Genomic DNA, 20,304 nt, shown 5'->3' on the forward strand with positions numbered 1-20,304 from the left:
CTTAGGCTGTAAAAAAGGATGGCGGTGCGTTTGTATATACGATTAAAAACAACAATCAACAAAATTAAACAGAAAAAGAAACAAAAATAAACTGAAAATGGGCGTATTAATGAAAGAAACCCATTATAACCAAAAGTACATTATTTTATATAGTGCAACCAGGGCCAACAGGAAAGTGCCTCGAGGCCAAACTTACCATTGCAAGCACCTGGTGTTTATTCAAACTGAAAGGTGAAAGGATTTATTTTTTTTTTATTTCTCTCTCTGTCTCGTGGTACTATGCGTAAGATAAAAACGTCTTACTGAAATGTCCCTGTTTGCCACTAAAAGTAAGTGTACAGGTGCACGATAAAATCTCAAGAGGATACATTATTCCTTTTCCAGCTCGTATAATGATTCATTTTCGCGATGCGATAATAAAATTCTTTGAGGGTGGTACTCTAACTAGGCCCTCTGAAATAGATTAATGCGTTTTTGTTTTCAACTTTTTTGCCTCCGGAACTTTCAGTTATAAATATATATGTATATTGTTGTAGTTGATTGATAGATCTGCATTGAGGTAACAACTTGCCAAAAAAAAGAGCCTTTTATGAAATTTGATTGGATGCATTGGATCTTGACCGTTATTTAACAAGTGAGTGTGAACTGCATATTGGTCTCAAACAATCGAAATCGAGTTGATGTTGGCGCTTCATTAAATAGTGTTCAGGTGGTAAGGATTAAGGACGGGGAAACCTAAGGTACTCATAGCGAATGCATTACTGTATTTTGTTTTGTTGTATTGAAGGTTACTGCATAGCTCTTGATTGCGATGTAACCGCTGTTTTAACAACGTATTGTTACGTTTGAAATGGAGGGCTTAAAGCTTGTTCATATAGATTAAGCTTTTAATGGTAAAAACATCAACCGAGGAAGACAAGGAAACTTGAAGATGCCCTCATTATAAAAGCTTTTGGAAGCGTACTTGAGAATGCAGGTTTTAATTTTAGTTTGTTCAATTCACAACGGAAGGTTGTCTAGTCTATCAGTGAAAAGACTAAACAGGCTGCGCTCCAGCGGCTCTTGAATTTTGAAACTTTTGATGACAAGAAATAATTTGTGGTAAAAGCAAACCGCCAGACAAACGAGCGGAGTTTTTGATAGACTATTAGGTTTCATAAATCAACCCGATAGAATTTCTGGTAGGTCGCTTCTATCGTATCCCGTATTGTGTTTTAAAATACACTGCATTCTTCATCATCAAGGGGAATGATTCTTGTTTTTTTTCTCACAGATTGGCGAGTAGATTACGATTACATTTTTTTATATGACTTACTGGGATAAGAGTTCAAGGGGAGCTAAAGGTTGCCGCTGAAGAAAAGTCGACGATTTTAGAGAAAAGCCAAATACTAAACAGTTGATAGACGCATGAATGAAAGCCGGTGAGTGTCAAAAATTGCTTATCTATTGTTTGACTCTATACGAAACAATCAGCAAGATGTGCCGAGCAAGACAAGGATATTGTTCAGTAGTAAAAACACTGTTTCATTTTCCTTCTTGGTCCTACTTTCTGCATAGGTTACGTTAGTAACGTATTTCTCTTTCACTGAGAAAGTGAACGATGCACAAATAATCACCATATCCACAATGTTATTGTAACTCAATCTAAATTAGGGAATTTTTCCGACTACGTTCCCCGCGCCGGTGAAGTACTGATACGGCTTAACCGGTTTTACTTGTAAGTCATTCCCGGCAGCTTATAAGTAAACACTTCTAACATAAGAACATATTTTATCAGGCCTCCTCTATCCGCGTTTCCCGTTAAGTGTACGTACGATTTGGTTTTGGTGGTCAGCTTTCTACTTAGTTGCCTGCACCCATTTAGTTTATAGGCGGCCGTCCCCAGGGGGACTCCCCTGTGAAGGGGCGGGAATGCTCGATGACTGAAAATTTGGAATTAAAGCCCCTAAAGGAGACCTCTGGGCTTGGGTTAAGCTTTTTTTGATTCCTTTAAAAATACCTTTCTAAAACACAGCCAAGAAAGCGATAAACACATTTTCATCGCTGTCATCATGAATGACCCGTCTAGACCACAATAAGCGAAGATGTTATTTTGTTGCCGTTGTTATTTCTTTACCTTTCCGCACGGGAATTTATGAGGATTTATTATGAGCACAATATTAACACTCGGTGTTTAAATAGAAGGTGATGCAAAATTTGTAATTTACACCCCTAAACAAGACGAGCATCCCTTCCCGTTTAATTAGCTTGAGAGGCTCTTCTCGGAACGCCGTCAAAAATTCAGGAAATAATATTTTAATCTCTTCACTGCCAAAGTTATTTCACTAAGAATGAAAAAAATAGTCTTTCAGTCTTTCACCTACCTAATCTTCAGGCGTTTTTTAAAAACGAATCATCTTCTTTAATGAATAAAAAGTTTGTTTTTTACTTCCGCCGCACCTGCGATATATAATTAGGTGTTTTCTATGAAGTTTGATCCTGAGACACTCATGAAAACAACAACAAGAATTTTCCGGGTCTAAATTAAAGCGTTTCTACCGACGTGTGTTATTCTAATAAGCACCGGATCGCTTTTTGCATATTAAGAAGTTTAAGTTGTTTTCAAACGATTAGCCTGGAGGATTATGTTGATTAGTAATGGGATACGCTTACCCGTTTTGAATCATTGTTGCATTCGCTTCACAATTAGGTCAGATTACTTAGTCCAACCTTTTCGTTAGTGTCAATGCCATGGTGTTATATTTTGTTTGTCACACGATAGGGTGGTTGCATTTATATGGTGTTGGGTTTCCCGAGAATACTTGCAGTCCGCCTTTTGAGAATATAAATGGTAGATACTTTTTGGCCATCCTAGCTTAAGAAGATTAACAAAAAGCAAACGGCGGTGATAAGACTTTAACTTGATGTTTCGTATGTTCCAAAATACATCTTCGGAAGTAATAAACCATTGAATAACAACAGAAATTTAAATGTAGAATAAGTAACTAATTAAAGAAACAAAAGATAAAATACAGTAGAAACATAACATTATATGGTTTTTAACCGCTGGCATTTTCATTTACATGTAAGGAAGGTTGGATATCCCTAATCAGCAGTCTCTTTTATCTTGCAATGGGTGTCCGACCATTCTCTTGTCAAATTTCGAAATGATCCCATTTCATGTTATGCCCAGTTGAAGTGACATGGTCGGCAATAGCAGATGAGTGATTTTTATTTTCTGGTCGCACGAAGAGCAATGCAAGCTTATTATCATACTATATAGTTATGTTAATCATGGTGAATTCATTCGATTAAAATGCAGCAATAATACTCCTGTTCCTGTCAAATATTACGAGCTTCTATACAGCACTTATTTGCTCTTAGGAATTGTTTAGATAAAGTCAAAGTCTTGTTAAACAAATTGCTTCGAGCTGAGCGAAACCGACTGCAAACCAGGGGCGGGTCAAAAAAACTCAGAAAGGGGTGGCAATTGTATATCCATATTGATCTATTTTGGTGCAATGATTTTGAAAAGAATACAGAGTTAGGTCAAAGATACAAAAATGTTTAGATAAATTGCTCCAATACATGTAGAGTCTCCTTTTTCTGTTTATCATAGTCGTGTGTTTTAAAATATACTTTTATGTATTGCTCAGGTTTTAGGTCAATTATTAGTGTCTACACAATGCAAAATACTTCAGTAGAGGTTTGAAGAAGATATAAACATTTTATGCGGGAGCGCTAACCATATTTTTGTTTGGTTAATTTTAGCAGGCATAGCATGAAAACATGAGGAAAAAAATGCCCAATATTTTCAAGTTCCTCTGCATCCGTGCCATCCCCATAGCAACAGACGACAAAAAAAATTTCAATGCCTAAATATAGTCTGAAATAACAAAATTGGACCATTATTTTTAGAATTCAGTTGATGCAAAGGCATGTTTTAGGTTTTTAAAAAGATAGCAAATTGTTTGACAAAGCCCCTTTAAAAAAATCGACAATCGAATTGCACAAGAATCAGGCTCACCAATTGCGGCAGATTTGTTTGTTTTAGCTTGGCCTTTTTTTACTGAAAACGAGGGGAAAATCGTTAATGTTACGTTTTCTGGTTACTGCTTTTAAATATTTTACATAAAAGGCTGACAAAAATTGCGTTTAACAAACCAGGCTCTCTTGGCTTTTGAAGTAACTGTTATAATTATCATTGCTGTTTACATTTCATACTACCAGCGAAAAGTTTTGTCGAAGACCATTCACTTTCAATAGTTGACTGAGTACACATCCCAAGTCGTTGCTTTTTTTTTTTTCGATTTTCCGTCTAAATTGAGTTAAAAAGCTTCATTTTCGAACCTTTTAACTCGGACTTCACGAAAATATCTAAATATAGTAGATGACAATCTTCAACTGAAAAAGGAAGTTTAAAAAATGACCTTCCCACATAACTAACACCCTACTGTGAGTAATGGACTTGAATGCCCTCTTGTATTCTAGCCCGTGATTGCTTCTCTTTTTCTTTCTTTTCCTTTCTTTGAATCATTTCAGTTTAATCCCACAATTATTAACTGCCACGCATTCAAATGTAATTTTGATTTTACCCACTGCTGCTAACCTGCTGACCATAGAAATTGATAAGGCTTGGTTTTGATGTGTTCACTTTGAATGTGTCTACCAACTGTAGATAAAACAGGTTTTTAATTATTAATACATGGTCAGCGGTTTATCATTTTTGTGAACTAGCACAAAAGATGATTCGCCCTAAATTTGCAATAAAAATATGGAAAGAACGGAAAATCAATTTGCACCATTCAATCAATACATAAACAAAATAGAATTTCTCCGGTACAATCTTTTATTCTTTTATATTATTAGCAAGAGGGGGAAAGAGGGAGTCTAAATAATTAACCTAGTTTACAGAAAAAGTCGGTTGACCAGGGTTAATATGAAATTTTCATATCATATTCATTACCTAAGGCAAAATGAGTCACACAGCATGCATCCATAATGTATTGGTGATTTTTAGAATTTCTTATGAGTAAATTGGAATGTTTTTGCAAAGTTACTGTATTTTCGACCACTGAAGACAATTTCACTACATATTTATCTTTTTTTCTCGCTGAGCAGCAGCAAAATGTTTTAGAAATCTTACGGCAGATGGTGGGTGAGAATTATATTTTCAAAAAAAGGAACCAGCGGGAGTTCAAAAATTTATGTGCCACTAAATCTGAGTTATAGATTAAAACAGCACTGTTTTGAATTTCTGGCAATATCTCTTCGCATGCAAACGAAGTTTGAATTTTCGATCGAGTTAGTTGATTTTTTTTATATGTAAGGGCCAGACTGAGGTGCTCATAAAAATCCAGGACAATTGCCTCGCAGACAAGCAGGCGTCGTTTCTGTGGGAAGAGGTAACAAAGTGAGTCAGTTTTTATAATTTGCAATTGTTATACTAAAAGATCTTGCTTTGGGATCGCGGGGCTTCCCTGGTTCAAATAAAGTACAATAATATCGTAAATTGCTCCAAGAAGGCAATAAATTGCTTGAAAATAAGCACAAACGTTACAATTTATATCCAGGATAATGTTACTATGGAAGCTAGTGCTTGAGATGTTCAAGTGGTCAGGATCAACGTAGTTTAAGCAACCTTTCCTTGGTCAAAATTCCGTCAAAACGGCGGGCTATTAAAAATGTACGAAGGGCGTTGTTCAACTGGTATTTAGTTCCTCATTCATTCTGAGGGGCATTAAGTCTAAAATCTTTGATGCACTTAGCTACAGGATCCGTTTAAGGCCAAGACTACTGGGCGACATTCTTGCAGGTGTTGTAACAATACTGTTAGTTGCAAAATGATTTTTTTAAAGGGTTCTTACCACCTCGTATATAAACTGAAATATGATTATACGATCGTGGGGGGTAACAAGCAAAATTATCAGCGCGGACTTGAGTTGCACGAAAACTTTTACCCAGAATATCCCGGTCTTTAAACTCCTTGTCATGAGACACAATAGCGGGCTGTTAATATTCGCTTGAGATTTAATAGTTTATGTGTAGGCACTGAATTGTTATGAAAGCGGTATCACCTTCAATGACTCTCGTATCTTTACGTAGACATTGAAAAAGAAAAGAAAAGAAATGAAAAGAAACATGTACGCTTCACAAATTTAATTTCTGTCATTATCTGCAACCGGCATATGGCGGCCGGATTGAGTTCTGAATATCGTTAGTGCGCATGTTCCGATACTGGAATCTCTTTCCATTAGCCAATCTAAATTTCAAATTAGATTGTATTCAGAAGAGCTGAAATGTTTGCGGTATATTATGTCAATTCTGTCAGCCACGTTCCTTCTACTCTACGGACATGAGTCAAGCCACGTTTCAATGCTTGAAAGTTGTCTGTCCCGAAACGATTTATATAATATAAGTGGTCAAATAAATGTTACATCGTTTCAAAAAAGAAATTAGAAAATCATGATGCCAGAAATAGTTAATTTGCAGTTAACAGTAACAGTCCGTGCCATGCATTTTTATCAGTTTACTTTCACCTTTTAATTTATTTCTAAAGAAAGTCTTGTGTTTGGAAACCTGTCAATTTTAATCTATTAATTTAAAGTATTTACAGTGAAATACTTCATAACATGTCATGGTAACATCATATCATCTTTACTAATGAGTATTAATTGTGCGTTTTTAGCCTCTACCCAGCGTTATTCACCGGTCAACAAGGCTTTAGCACAGTATTCCTTTGAGTTTTACTTTACTCTGTTGTCCGAAGATTACACAAACAAAATATGTAATACACACAAAAACGCGACCTCGGTGACCGCTATCGGAATGCTCGACCCCCAAACCTCGGCTTCATCGGTCTTCATGCCGATTTTTAACTGAAGTATCACTAACGAGGTAACGAGGTAGGCGATTTGTATTTATATTCAGCATTGCGTAACACAGAAACGAGATAGGAAGACGGTATAAAATAAACGAGATAACTGAAAATTGAAACACATGTCTGCAAGTAGTAAGAGTTAGTTTGTTGTAATACCATAATATCCTTGATGGTTACTGATATTAGAGCTCGTTAGTTGATGTATCTTTCTATTGCGTCAGCTTCTTAGCATACAAAGAAACAACACTGGCATGGTTTCTTAGATCGCGGACGAGACTTGCCGGCCGTTTAATTCGATTCGGCCATGTGCCTTCACGTATGGGCTCCTGATTCACCATCAATGTTTCTGCTTTTCACGGCGGCCTTAGCAATGAATAAATTAACTCCTCTTTTTCATGCCAAGTGACTAGCTAAATGTCATGAAGAAAACATGGCAGGTGTGCGTAAGGGAAAAAATGTTTAAAATTCATAAAATTGAGCGAAATTAAGCTGGGCATTGACGCTGGCTTAGTTTGTAATTAGATAGGTAGTGGTTTGACTAGTAATATTGATCATGATTGTTTTACGGTTTTTAGTTCTGCTACCTTCTGGACTTGATGGCAAGTGATTTTATATTAACCATAAAATAGAAAGGGAATGAACGTTTCTCAGATCATCTCTCAATGCAAGTACAATTCAGTTTGCGAAGAAAAAAACTGGCAGTAAAAGGGGGTACTAAGGCGAGATAAAATTCTAATGTGGTTACAATTTTTTAATTCACTTTATAAAAAACTGCTGAGAAATAGAGTTCATGTGAAATACGTTAGTGCAATGTTTCCTCTTTGCTGTTCCTTGTTTTCTCAGATGCTGCGCAAATTGACCAAATTCGTTCGATTCAGTACACAAAAACAATCCCGTGAGTAATATGATACCATACGCCCTCAATTTCCATGAAAGTCTACAAAGCTCTCTCCTTATGGCACTGTGTTCAGATACACATGCACTGAGACATTCATTATTATGCCAACACTTTTTTTGAAATCAACACCTTGTGAATCAACAACAACAAAGACTTCAACTTTCAGAGGCCATAAACAGAACTTGTAACAAAGGTAAAACTTAAGGTAATTTACAGGAATTATACAAGTTCTGGGAAGCTTAAAAACAGAAGTAAATGCATGGTTAGACTATGGTTCCTTTGTACTAAGTTGTTATTGTTGATCACTACAATCCTATCACGAAATATACGGATATTTCCATGAAATACTATTCCATTTTCGGACTGTTAAATCATTATTAATAATTATTTTTAAATGAAAAAGGGACCTGTTTTAGATAAAACGAAGAAAACGAGGAAGTATCACACATGATGTTCCCGAAATAGACAAATTCGTAGAGTTATTTTAAAATCGATATCTGAGTCTTTAGAACTTTTTTTTTCTGTCTTTTGAGTAAAAAAAAAATAGAATAGTACGTTGAAAACAAAGAAGCTCAACAGCCTCAACCAGCAATGACTTAAAGCCTCTCCACACCCTGAGCGATGTCATAAGGATAAGCTCGCTATCCGATGAGTAAATATACCCTTTACTACAGTGTGTTGATATGAGAAGGGGCGGGCTGGCACGGTTTTCACAGCTCATATTCTTCGCTGACTATTGATCTCGGAAACCTGCTGACAGGCGGGGTTCAACAAGCCTACCCTGTTACAACACGCAATATATTTAAATATTGGGTTCTAAAATTAGGTCAGAAAATCTTAAAAAGCATGGCAAATCTCCTAAATATCATCAATACTAATTAGCTGAGGCTTCTTTCTTCTTTCTTTTTCAGGTCCCATAATGGATATTAACATTTCAAACAATGTTAGTACAGTTCCTCCGCCCTTATTTCGCACAGAAACTTCAAACATCGCAAATGCCGTTGCCGTGGGCGTCTTAATAGTCTTCACTATAGTTAGCAACTCAATCGTGTGTGCAAGCTTTTACACTTTCAGAGATCTCAGGACAATCTGCAACTACTTCATTATCAGCCTGGCGATATCGGATATATTAGTGGCAGTTCTAGGTATGCCCTTCTGGTTATTGCTGCAACTTACAGACTTATCAGAGCAAAAAGTAATTACAGGAAACTTGAATCTCTTCTGGCAGTGCATGGATATTCTGTTCGGTACAGCATCCATCATGAATCTGGCAGCAGTCAGTGCCGACCGGAACGTGGCCATAACTGCACCTTACGCCTATCCGCATATAATGACGTCATCCAGAGCGCTTCTTGTCCTGTCTTGCGCATGGATTTATGCTGTGGTGGTGTCCAGTTTACGGATCTTAAAAGATCAATGGCCGGAGCCAAATGGTTATAATTACTTTGTGTTTGTTGCAAGCTTTGCTCTTCCACTATTATTTATGGTTGCTATGTATTCTAAAATATATATCGTAGCTAGACGCCAGGCGCGTCGTATTGGTCGAAACAGGCGATATACTACAGACGTAAAAGCTGCTAAAACAATAGCGGTTGTAATCGGTGTCTTTATAGTTTGCTGGGCTCCTTTCTTCGTTTCCGTGATTGGCTTTGTCCACGATGAAAAATTTTATCCTATGATAATTCATAAATCCGTTAAATGGCTGGAATATCTGAACAGTTGCTTGAATCCCATTATATACACCTGTTTAAACAAAACGTACAGAAGGGCCTTCAGAAGACTCTTTACACGCTGGCGTGGCCAGTTGGAGCGAACTCGCGAGGAGTCCGTCACAGCCATAGGCACATTATCCAGAAGGCTCACTCTACCCAGGGGCTCTATTTTTGTATCTCAAGGAGGTGCTTCTTCTAACTCGTCCGCTAAGGAAAGTAGTAATGGTGAATGTAGAAGATCGCTGAGTAAGAAAGGAAGCAAAAAGGGAACTGAGACGGAAGAATTTCCGCCAACCTTCTTATGACACATGGAGAATTAATTACTCACGAGAGTTCACCCGTCAAGCCACTGTTTTGTATGTTTAAAAGTACCATGCAACTCGTTTAATACCATGACGGCTGGAACAGGAAAATTTTCATGTATTAATGGGTTAGCCTTACATTATAATACTAACCCTTTCTAAAGTATGTGGTTGCAAATAGAACTTAATTCTGACTGTTAAAGTGTCTGATTTCACACAAGTGGCTTAAATGCTCATTTATGCACTTTGAAAACTTTCGTAAAGTAATTTTCTCACCCGGAAGTTATTTGATTGGTCGTATTAACGGGGTAATGTACCTCGTTGCAGAAAAACAGTCACCTGGTACAGAAACACCTTACTGGATGGCAAACAACGCAGTGGGAACTTAAATAAAAAGAAATTAGCTTTTAGAACCATGTAATCTCTTTGTTTTTCTTTCCGTTTGCCATCCGGCAAGGTGTTTTTGTCCCATGTGACCGTATTCTGCCAAAAAATAGCCCGGCCATTCTGGGAAGAACACCGGGGTGGGCGTAAGGTGAAGGGCGACTGGACTAACAAGGCGCGCGGCATCTGTTGTACCGGGCAGAATCTGTATCCCCTCCGATTGTTATCACAACCACTGGACGTTCAATTGCCTTTTTTCATTCCGCTTCTTGGAGTTCATAGGGAGGTTGCCCCATGTAAAGTAATCCAAGACAGTAGAGAGCTTTAGATTCTAAGACGAGTACGACCACAAGTACGAGATTTTCTCAATACCAAGTAGTGCTCGCGCGTGAACCAGCGTTATTTTGGCGTGAAAATCTGGTAGCCGTCATCATTCTACTTCGAGTTTTAGCGAGAATGTCGAAGTGGCGGAAACAAGTTATCAAATATTAGTAGTTTTATCATTTTGCGATCGGAAGAGGGTATAAACTACTTCACTAAAGGTAACAGTGCTAACTTTTCTAGTGGAAAATGGTAAAATGAAGCTTTCCGGGGAGTCTATAGTTTTGAGAATACGCGAAAAAACTTTTAGTGAAATCTCGTACTCGTAGTCGTTCTCGTCCAAGGATCTAAAGGTCTCTAGTCTTTTATTCTGGATTCAATGCTGTGGATTCCGGATTCGAGGTACTGGATTCCGGATTCCTTGTCAAAGGAACTTGGAGTCCAGATTCCAATCGTTAAAGAGATTCTCGTATGACCTCAAAATGAAAACGCGCGAGCAAAACAAAACAACAAGCGAACGAAAATAAAGCGATTTGATTGGTTCATCGAACGGACACAAACGCACCTGCCTTTTGGTTGGTTAAGCGAACGCACGGCTGAAACAACTTCATGCCCGAAGAACTTTCTAAAAAAAGCTTTGAAGTCATACTGTAACACGATTGGTCAATCGAAAAATGCCTTCTCTATATTAAGGTTTTCTTTGGCGGGAAAAACAAGAGTCCATGTTTTGTTCTTTTCATCCATTGGCTGATAAAAACTTTCCGAAACAATTTTTCAAGGACATACGAAACTCGTTCTAACAGCGTTTCGGAACTCTTGAGCTAGATTCTGGCTTCCAAAGCCCAGGATATGCTGATTCCAAAACAAACTTGAGAAAGACTGTGACTGTCTTGCTGGAAAACAAGGAAAATCTTAAAAGATAAAAGGTTCCGGAGGGCTCAAAACTTTCTAACAGGTTTGAGAAATCTTTATTTCAAACAGCAAAAGCCAGGAATGTCAGCTCGTCGTCACTGAGAAGAATAACTAGTCTAACCAGAAATTGAAAGAAATAGTGGTTGGTGAGTGAGTTCAATAAAAGTGAAAAGATGGTCTCAAAATCCTTAAAGAAGGTAATACCCTGAAGCCATTTTTTATGTTCTTTTCAGTGATCGTTAAGACTTCTTTAATTTAAACTTCGTTTACTGGAGGTCGTTCCCCTAAATATTTTGTTTTATTCTGCCATTAAACCAAAAAATGGTCACATCCCATAAACTAGACGTTGGCTTTTTTAGCGCTTCAAATTTGGTTATATGTCAATATCCTCGGCGTCAGAGCTTGAATCATCACTGCTGAGTTCTGCTTCATCAGACTCCACTTTAACTTGACAGGGAGGAATAAAAGAAAGAGAAGAAGGCGAGAAAGTGTGTGTGGGGGAAGGGGGGTGGGGGCGATTATTCGAGGAAGGCGATTAATCGAGCAACGGCTATTATTCGAGGAAATACGGTATTTCTATTTATTTGTACGTACATAGCAAGAACGAAAATATTATCAATCCCTGCTAGCAGAGGTCTCTAATTTTTCTCTCATTTTTGCCTCGTTGTGAGAGACCTTTGCTAGCAGGGAAGGTACTGGGTACTTTTTGAAAATCGCAAAAATTAATCCTCAGTTAGAAAAACCAATGTGTCCTAATCGCAAAAATTAGGACACATACTAATCGCACGGTATACCCACCTAGCTTGTTTTGTATCGACCATCAATAACATTGGAAGTATCAATCATCTATTTATGGTCTCAGATCAAACAGTTTAATGAGATTCGAGGGTTGGGGTGGTGTCCGGGATGGGAAGGGGTTTAGCAGGGTTCCTTTCATACGCTGTCAGCTGTCTGTTATGGTAAGCGCGCGTGTGCGGAGCCCCATAGCTAAGTAAATCTACCCATCCTAAAAAAATTTGGTAATCACGTGCACCACAGGCACGCCAATTTAAATAACTCAATGAACAGGTACGGCAACCCAAATGCAACAGAAAAAAATTGCATGGCCGCCCGGACTTTTAGAGAGAAAAAAACCAACAAAGTCGTGTCTTTCTCGACTTTTTTTTTATGTTTACACTCACGTGGATAACAGAGAAAGAGCTAGGGAGAAAATTTCGTTGGAAGAAAAACATGTAAATTTCATAGCGGCGATGAGGAAATGAGAAATGCTAGTGGCTAAGTGAAAATGAGCAGCAGTGAAAAAATAAAAGCGAACATGAACACAGGAAACAAAATCTTTGGTAAAACTAGGAAGTTTGAAGTTTTAGTGGTGCAAAACGGCATTATAGTCGTGCAAAACAACGGCAAAGAAAGACAAAAAAAGCGTGCTGCATGTGCAAATTTGCTTTTTTTTGCTAATTACAAAAAAAAACTGTGCTGCACGTGCAAATTTGTTTTTTTGCTAATTAGATCTATCAGGAGCCGATTGACCTGTTGATCTTGATGTCATTTTCAATGCGGTCCCCGTCTAGCATTACAAGATTTATTTATTTATTTTTTTGTTTATAAGTATTATTAACTGAGAGCTTCGCTTTTAGCCCTGGCTAAATCCATATATTACAATACATAATTTCTATCTAGTCTAGGTTTTATGGCAGCCCAGTATAGATCGTTTTCACTGTCACGCACCAAAAAAAATAAATTGGAAACCGTCAAGTGGAAGAAGCCAAGAAAATGAATGTTATAAAAGACTAATATATAAACAATTTGTCCCAGTCTCAGGTCTTTGTGGCCCACAGTTTCTGAGTTATTTGCCGAAACGTTTCACGCATCTTTGTAGAGCTTTGTAGGGAGACGCCATATTGGTGTACCGTTTTGGTGCACCAATATGGCCGCCGGAAATCAACAAAAACATCTGGAGTTCACTTTTTCTATAAAAGTTCTTTCTTCTCACTCGAGAACTAGCATACGTGCGCATAAACATATCTTCTAATACTTGAAACGGTTATACTGCTGAAAATCAAGAGGAGAGACTTTTTTTCAACGAGACAACATTCCTATTTTGGTGTCACGCACTGTGAAAACTTGGAAGTTCGAATTGCTGAATTTTCGAAATGAAACGTGCTACGGGAATGGAAACTTGTACAAAGATTTACTTTTTGTTTATCTTCAACCCAGTGTAAAAAAGAATTCGTAAAACTTCGCTATTTTGACTTTACAATTTGATGACGCCACTGTGAAAACCATCTATACACCTTCTGGTGTCTACCTTTTGATGGCGTGACAGCGAAACAACCATATTTAGTGAACTTAAGACCACAGAGGAAAGTAATAGAAGACGGACGGGAAACCTTCTGTGACAAGCGTGACAATAATTATGTAACTTCACCTTCCTTTAAACAGATCTTTTCTTTTTTAAAAAAACACGCAGGTTATAGCCCTGTCACGTTTGTCTCACACTATATATAGTTGCGACCTCTTCTTTCTTTCCTTCCTGTTGGATAAAGTCGCTACTGTCGTGATGCGAGGGTTGAAAACATGGACCAAACTGAATGATGCAACAGGCATTATCCACAGCAAAACAGTTTTTTTTCTTTGCTGCGCATGAGCAAACCATTGTCCGTATACAGTTATTTGAAGTGACTAAGATCAATCATATCTCCTAAGAAAAATAATTTCAATGGTTATACAAAAAACGTGATCTGTAAGGGAGCACCATGGTCAAGTATTACAAGTAAGTCAGCATCCTGCCACATACATATAAGGGCCTATAAGGTACAGTTACAAACACCATGGTAAAAGGTATTTCCCACGTTAACGAAGCCGCGGTAAATTTAAGTTTTAAGTACAGAAAATAATTTTCAGCCACGATAAGCAAAAAAATATCATGGAGGATCATCCCTTTCCTTTAACTTTGCATTCCATTCCCAAGTTTCTTGAAGGAAAGATAAACCTTTTAAATTTGTAAAAAGTAAAATAAATAAATGAAACAACATCTGCTAGGTATTTTGAAGTCTTGCATCGCCAAAGGCCCTGGCTTCTGAACCTGTAACTGGCCAGTAGCCATATAAATTAATTTTGCTTGGTACACAACTCTCCAATCTAAGAACGATACATGCCGTTGAAAAATACTCATCAGTTGTGCAAACCTAATTCGCGGACGAATTCATTCAACGTTATATTTATTAGCAGAAAACTTGTTCCACGTACAAAGAACGAAAAAACTAAAACAACACAACACCGTTGAATTATGTTATCTTTGATGTATTCGTAAATAACATAAGGTTTATACACCTGTCGAATTGCTCTGTTTTAAGATTCTTTATCTGTACGTTTATCTCTGATAAGCCATTTTCATAGAGTCTAAAAAAACAAAACAGAAATGTAATCTTCAATAAAAATTGCGAGTTTATTCTGCTTACGAGAATAACAGAGTTCGTTTGCAGAAGGATGTTAACAAAAGCTAATTATTAGCGAACCAATGTTAAACATAAAACGATTAAAACACGTTCTTTTTGGTGATCTGTCCGTTAAATGAAGTCAATTGAAACCAATTTATCGTCATGCCATATGAGTCTTTTAACCGTTTCAAAAGCTATAAATCATAAACGACAGCAATAACAAAAGAAACGTTTTTGTTATTAAACATTGGCTCTGCAACGAGGCAATGGGATTCTTTGTTTTGACAACAAAACAAAGTCACACGACTTAATTAATACTTACATTTAAGTACAGATGCATGATCTGCAACTGTGTTCGCGAGCGTTTTAATTAAGCTCATCTTCATACATAATACAAATGATTTTTCCAACATAGCTAGTTTGATAACTGCATTACGAACAGAAATTACAAGCCTCACTCAGGAGATAACTTACCTATACAGAACAGGTAACCTTTCAGACCCAAGATCACTCGAATCGAATGTACCATGGCCAAGAAACGGAGGAACTTGTTTAAGGTGAGATTTAATATCGGTTTTGCTTTTCTATCTAAAAAGGTAACTTTCTTTTGAAAAACATTTGGAATAATCAGCGTATATAATACGATTGACCAGAAAATTATTCTTCCTTTTTCCATGTCTTCTCGAAGAATTCACTTTAAGAAAAGTTCATTCTAAAGAGGATTTCAAATTTGTTCTTTGGTCAACAAGATTCATGTGCGTCAGAGTTTTTCAACATTTTCTAAGTTCCTATCTGCTTCTAATATCTCGTAAAGCCTTCACCCTGATTTATGACACTGTATTGAATATCAGGGGTATACTGGCAAAGACGTGCCACATATATTTTGTAAGACATTAGGGACAACCCAACTACAGATGTCACAGTTCTCACGATTCTTGTGAATCTCATTGATTTGGTTGTATGACGTACAAAATCTTTTTCAGGCCGCTTTTTTATTGCAAAATCTTCTCTATAAAATTACCAAATCACCTTCTTGGTGAAAACACGCTTGAAATATTTTTTTTTTTTCTTACTAAAAGCAGTTTTTAATTAAATGTGACAAGCTGTTGAAGCCAAGCCAATTGTTTAAGAAATAAACAAGCTTCGTAGCGGTGACATTTTGTTTCTGTCCTATCACTTGTATTAAATAAAACGTTTGTTTTTAACGCGTAGGTCACTTAGAAAAGTGATTTAATAAAATAGCGAGGGGTATGTGCGTATACATCATAAACACCATGGCATATGGAACTGTTTTAACGAAGCGGACATTGGCTGTTTTATGTTCAGCCTATTATGTTCTCTGAACAAGAAGGACAAAAACGCACTAGTGTATTTTTCAACTAAAAAGAGCAAAAAATTTTAGTCTCCTGGGATCATTAAACCGGAACAAAATGGCATAAGGATACAAATCTTAAAGAAAGAAAGACTAACAAATTAAAAAGGCGAGTTTCTAGAAATTGAGTTGTCGTCACAAAGTCTGTCATGTTAATTGTTACTGGTTGGGTAGTGTACTGTTGTTATAGTTGCAGGGCTTTGTTACGGCTGTGTTTTAACCAGAGTGTAAATATTACTATAAATGATTCAAAAGATCAATGTTGTCTTATCATTTTTCTGCTATACTTTTTTTAATTGAAAATGGATATTCAAGAAATTTCCAAGTGCCGTGGATTACCAACACAGTATTTTTGTTTCGATAGGTCGCCGCCACCTGTAGATTACTGAAATAACACAAACATCGTAGCAAGACGACTGCAGGAAAAATTTGAGTAAGGAAAAGCGTCAATTATCTTTTATGTTCTCGTTTAGAACGCCATAGACAGAAAAAATCAAATGTGTCTGGCCTCATGTTACTGAAGGATAGTGTTCTTATGTATCAGACGGCAAGGTATGGAAAGTTACGATTTATAACCCTATAAACTGAACCATTCAGGACACTTTTTCTTAAGAGGTACACAGTTCAAAGTAATTATTGAAAACGCAGGTTGCAAGTGTGGTGACGTTTCCCCTGTAATTGAGTCTTCTTTTCTGTTATTTTTGAACAGAAACCGAAATAAGTCAGAGGAAGTGTCAAACTGCACGATGGGATTGTTTCAATGGCCGATGAAAGAAGTGATAACGTCACCAAAATAGTCCCATAGTGCAGTTCGACACAATACCGACCTACTCTCTCACGCACAACTTCGTAATGGCTAATTGTGCTCTCTCAAAATTCACTCTAGTCTTAAAAAAAATGTCGTTGTCACTTCATCAATTTGGATCTCTTAAAAGGCAGTTTCAATTTGTTAAATCCCACAGGGAAGTTCTCGAGTAACCGACAAGAAAGGAGAGAAATGTCTTTCATGTGGAAAGAGCTGTCAGACTACTGTGATTTAACTGACAAGAAATATGAAGCACATAAATGTACGAGTAATTCAACCGGTCCTGATTACGAAGTGAAAATCGGAAAGCGTTCTCCACTCCATAACGACAGGCGTGAGCGGAGTACTGGCAATAACCCAGGTTTTTATTCTTCTCTTTATCAATCGCAAACGACTCATTACAACGGAGAAAAAAGCCACAATCGAGGCAAATATCATGGACAAGCCAGAGTTTCTAGTCAAAATTGCTCTTCCGATAGCCCCTTGCCTATTAATGAAGAGAGTTCTTCAATGAAGATAAAGATTATGTCTGCCTTCTCGCTCAACCCAAACACTTCAATCAGTTCAAAAGGCGCAATGGCGAAATATGGGGAAACCGACCAGGTTCCTTTCGAGTCTGTGGACGGCAAAAACAGACTGGCAAATGCTCAGATCCCAACAATTCATTATTACGAGGGTGTCGATGATTCAATGTTCTCAACTAAGACATCCAGGAACACAATCCAGGTTTTCAAGAATTTGGCGATCAGTCAAAAAATTTCCACCGAGAACCAAAAACTGCCAAATTATTCTTCCACATGGAACGAGGAGAATAACCCCGCTCAACCATCGAACCGTGTTGCTGGCGTGGAGGCCAAGAAAAAGGCGTTTCAGCAAGAAAGGAATGGCCTGCATGAGCAATTTTTTAACAACTTTTTCGAGATATTTGATTATGTCCTTGATCGAAGCAACAAAAAATCCAACGAAAGGTACTCACAAACAGCAAACGTAAGGCAAAAACAAGATCCTGTGTTATTGGATAGGTGCCTGGAAGCCGCTTCTGACTCGATGTTTGCCGAAGAAGTAAACAGAACAAAACAAGTCCAAGCATTTGACGATTCCGTTGTTACGGACACATTGGCGGCAAGAGGAATACTATCTTCACCGAGGACAATTGCAGGTGATCGTTTACCACAAAAAAATCGTTTACCTTGTCAGCCTCAACAGCTACACTTAAGAGCCTTGCAGACGTGGAAAGTGAAGAACGAAGTACTGCAGAAAAGTACATCTCCATTTCAAGGACTTTCTGAGGAAACACATAGTAGCGCCGCAGCCGTTTCGTCAAAAGTTGCGCAAAAAAAACCACTCTGGAAGTCCGCAAATCCGAAAAGAAAAGTTCTAACCAAGAATATTTTAATCACGCCAGAACCTGAGCTATTCGCGAACTTGCAAGAGTTGAATTTAAAGAATGACGAAGAACCTGTCGTTAGGGTACCAAACTACTTTCTGGATTTTACTGTTGAGTACACTAAGAACGAACCCTTTACGTTGATGAATAGTGCAATACCTCATGTCAAAAACGCATCATCGCCTTACAGTGACTGTCTGGTTCAAACGATGCAGCACACAAAGGTTAAAGAACTACACTCAAAGGAAACGTCAAAGATCCGGCATGAAACTAAACCTTTCAGAAGGCAAGCTGATTCTTGTCTTATAAGACTATCACAACAAAACTCTGGAATTAACATCTCTCAGGATGAGGAACTAGACGGCATTTCAGCCTTACAAGCATTAGCTCCTGCAACATCAGTGATTGATGCAATTTTGCAGAACGATAATCCCATACCACCGAGGCCAAAGGAAACTAAACCAAAAGACAAACTTGAAACGACGGATATAAGACAAATCTACAAAAGAATCGGTGGAGCATACCCTTCCGTCAAGCCTACACCAGATTTTAGCAGGTTATTGCCACCATCATCAAGAGATATAGCCTGTGACGATTCGTACACCATAAAGGGCTTGGCTTTAGACAATAACGATCATCAACTTCCAGTGACGAAAACAACTCTGTACCTTAGGGAAGGGATTGACAGAGAGAAGAAATTTTTCTCGACTTCCTCTTCACAGCATGGTTCACAAACCGCCCAAAACGTTCTTTCAGCAAGAGAATGTTCAAGGGTTATTAATGGGTTAGTAGTTGACAAATTGAAATGTCGTTCAAGCGGAAATTATTTGGCAAATGAAAGCTCGGGCAAAAAAATCATTGCAACTTGCACAGAGACATCTGACGGTCAAAGTGTAACAACAAGACTCCATGAAGGGAGGAAACACCATTGCGATGTTTGTGGTAGGGTATTTAGTCGGCGCAACACCTTAACCACTCACAAACGTATCCATACTGGTGACAAGCCCTTTCCGTGTGATTTATGCGGCAGAGCATTTCGTCAGCTCGGAAACCTAAGTCGCCACAAGCTGACTCACGCTGCCGTCAAGCCTCACGTTTGTCCCAAGTGTAACAAGTCGTTCAGCCGCACTTCCAACCTGAATTCTCATCTGCGAACACACACTAACTACAAACCGTTCGTCTGCGACTTTTGTGGCAAGGGGTTCCATCAAAACATGGACATGAAAATACATCGATACACGCACACGGGCGAGAAGCCTCATAAGTGCATCACGTGTGGCCGGGGATTCAAACAGCTGACTCATCTCAAGTACCACCTGAGAACGCATTCTGCTGAACGGTTATACAAGTGCCAACACTGCGGAAAAGGTTTTAATCAAAAGGGAAACCTCCAAGCTCATATTTATGGCCACACTGGTAAGAGACCCTACAGATGTGAGATTTGTGGAAAAGGCTTTACTCTCACTTCGACTCTCAACACTCACAAACGTATCCACGCACCCAATAAACCATTTAAATGTGAATTTTGTGAAAAGGCGTTCTACCAGAAGAACGCTTTGAAAACCCACTACATCTCTTCGCATCCTTATACAGACGGTGTGTGCCTTCTTTAGGCCGGCATAGTGGCAGTAAAAACGAAAAGAAGCTTTGAACTTGAGGGGCAGTAAGGCACACATGTCCCATAACTTGACCATGATCATTCCAATTCATTCGATTTGTCGAATGTAGGCAAATGTTCGTCGTCGTCGCCTGTTAAGAGGGTGCTTGTTGACAGTGACTGACGTTTCGACAACCTGTGCGGCAGTCCTCTTCAGAGTGAAAGTGAGTTGTTTCACGTCAGTTGGTGGTATTTAACTCCGGTTATAGACCTGATTGTTCAATTAAGTCGCGATGTTTTTGGTCGTCTGTCAGT

The 20,304-nt window shown here is 38.1% G+C and overlaps 1 protein-coding gene across 3 annotated transcripts; it reads left to right on the forward strand.

The window, feature by feature from the left end:
* The first annotated feature begins 1,325 nt into the window (after positions 1-1,325).
* Positions 1,326-9,908, forward strand: LOC140935494 (alpha-1A adrenergic receptor-like). 3 transcript variants are annotated; one of them, XM_073385038.1, is made up of 2 exons: positions 1,326-1,421; positions 8,669-9,908. In XM_073385038.1, the coding sequence occupies exons 1-2, from the start codon at positions 1,412-1,414 to the stop codon at positions 9,772-9,774; spliced, it is 1,116 nt and encodes a 371-aa protein (XP_073241139.1). In that variant the 5' UTR covers positions 1,326-1,411; the 3' UTR covers positions 9,775-9,908. The 3 variants fall into 3 exon arrangements, with proteins under 3 accessions (XP_073241139.1, XP_073241141.1, XP_073241140.1); XM_073385040.1 differs by lacking the exon at positions 1,326-1,421 and adding an exon at positions 6,626-6,876; XM_073385039.1 differs by lacking the exon at positions 1,326-1,421 and adding an exon at positions 6,628-6,884.
* The last annotated feature ends 10,396 nt before the right edge of the window (positions 9,909-20,304 follow it).

Source organism: Porites lutea, chromosome 4 (assembly GCF_958299795.1).
Source record: "Porites lutea chromosome 4, jaPorLute2.1, whole genome shotgun sequence".
Lineage (NCBI taxonomy): Eukaryota > Metazoa > Cnidaria > Anthozoa > Scleractinia > Poritidae > Porites > Porites lutea.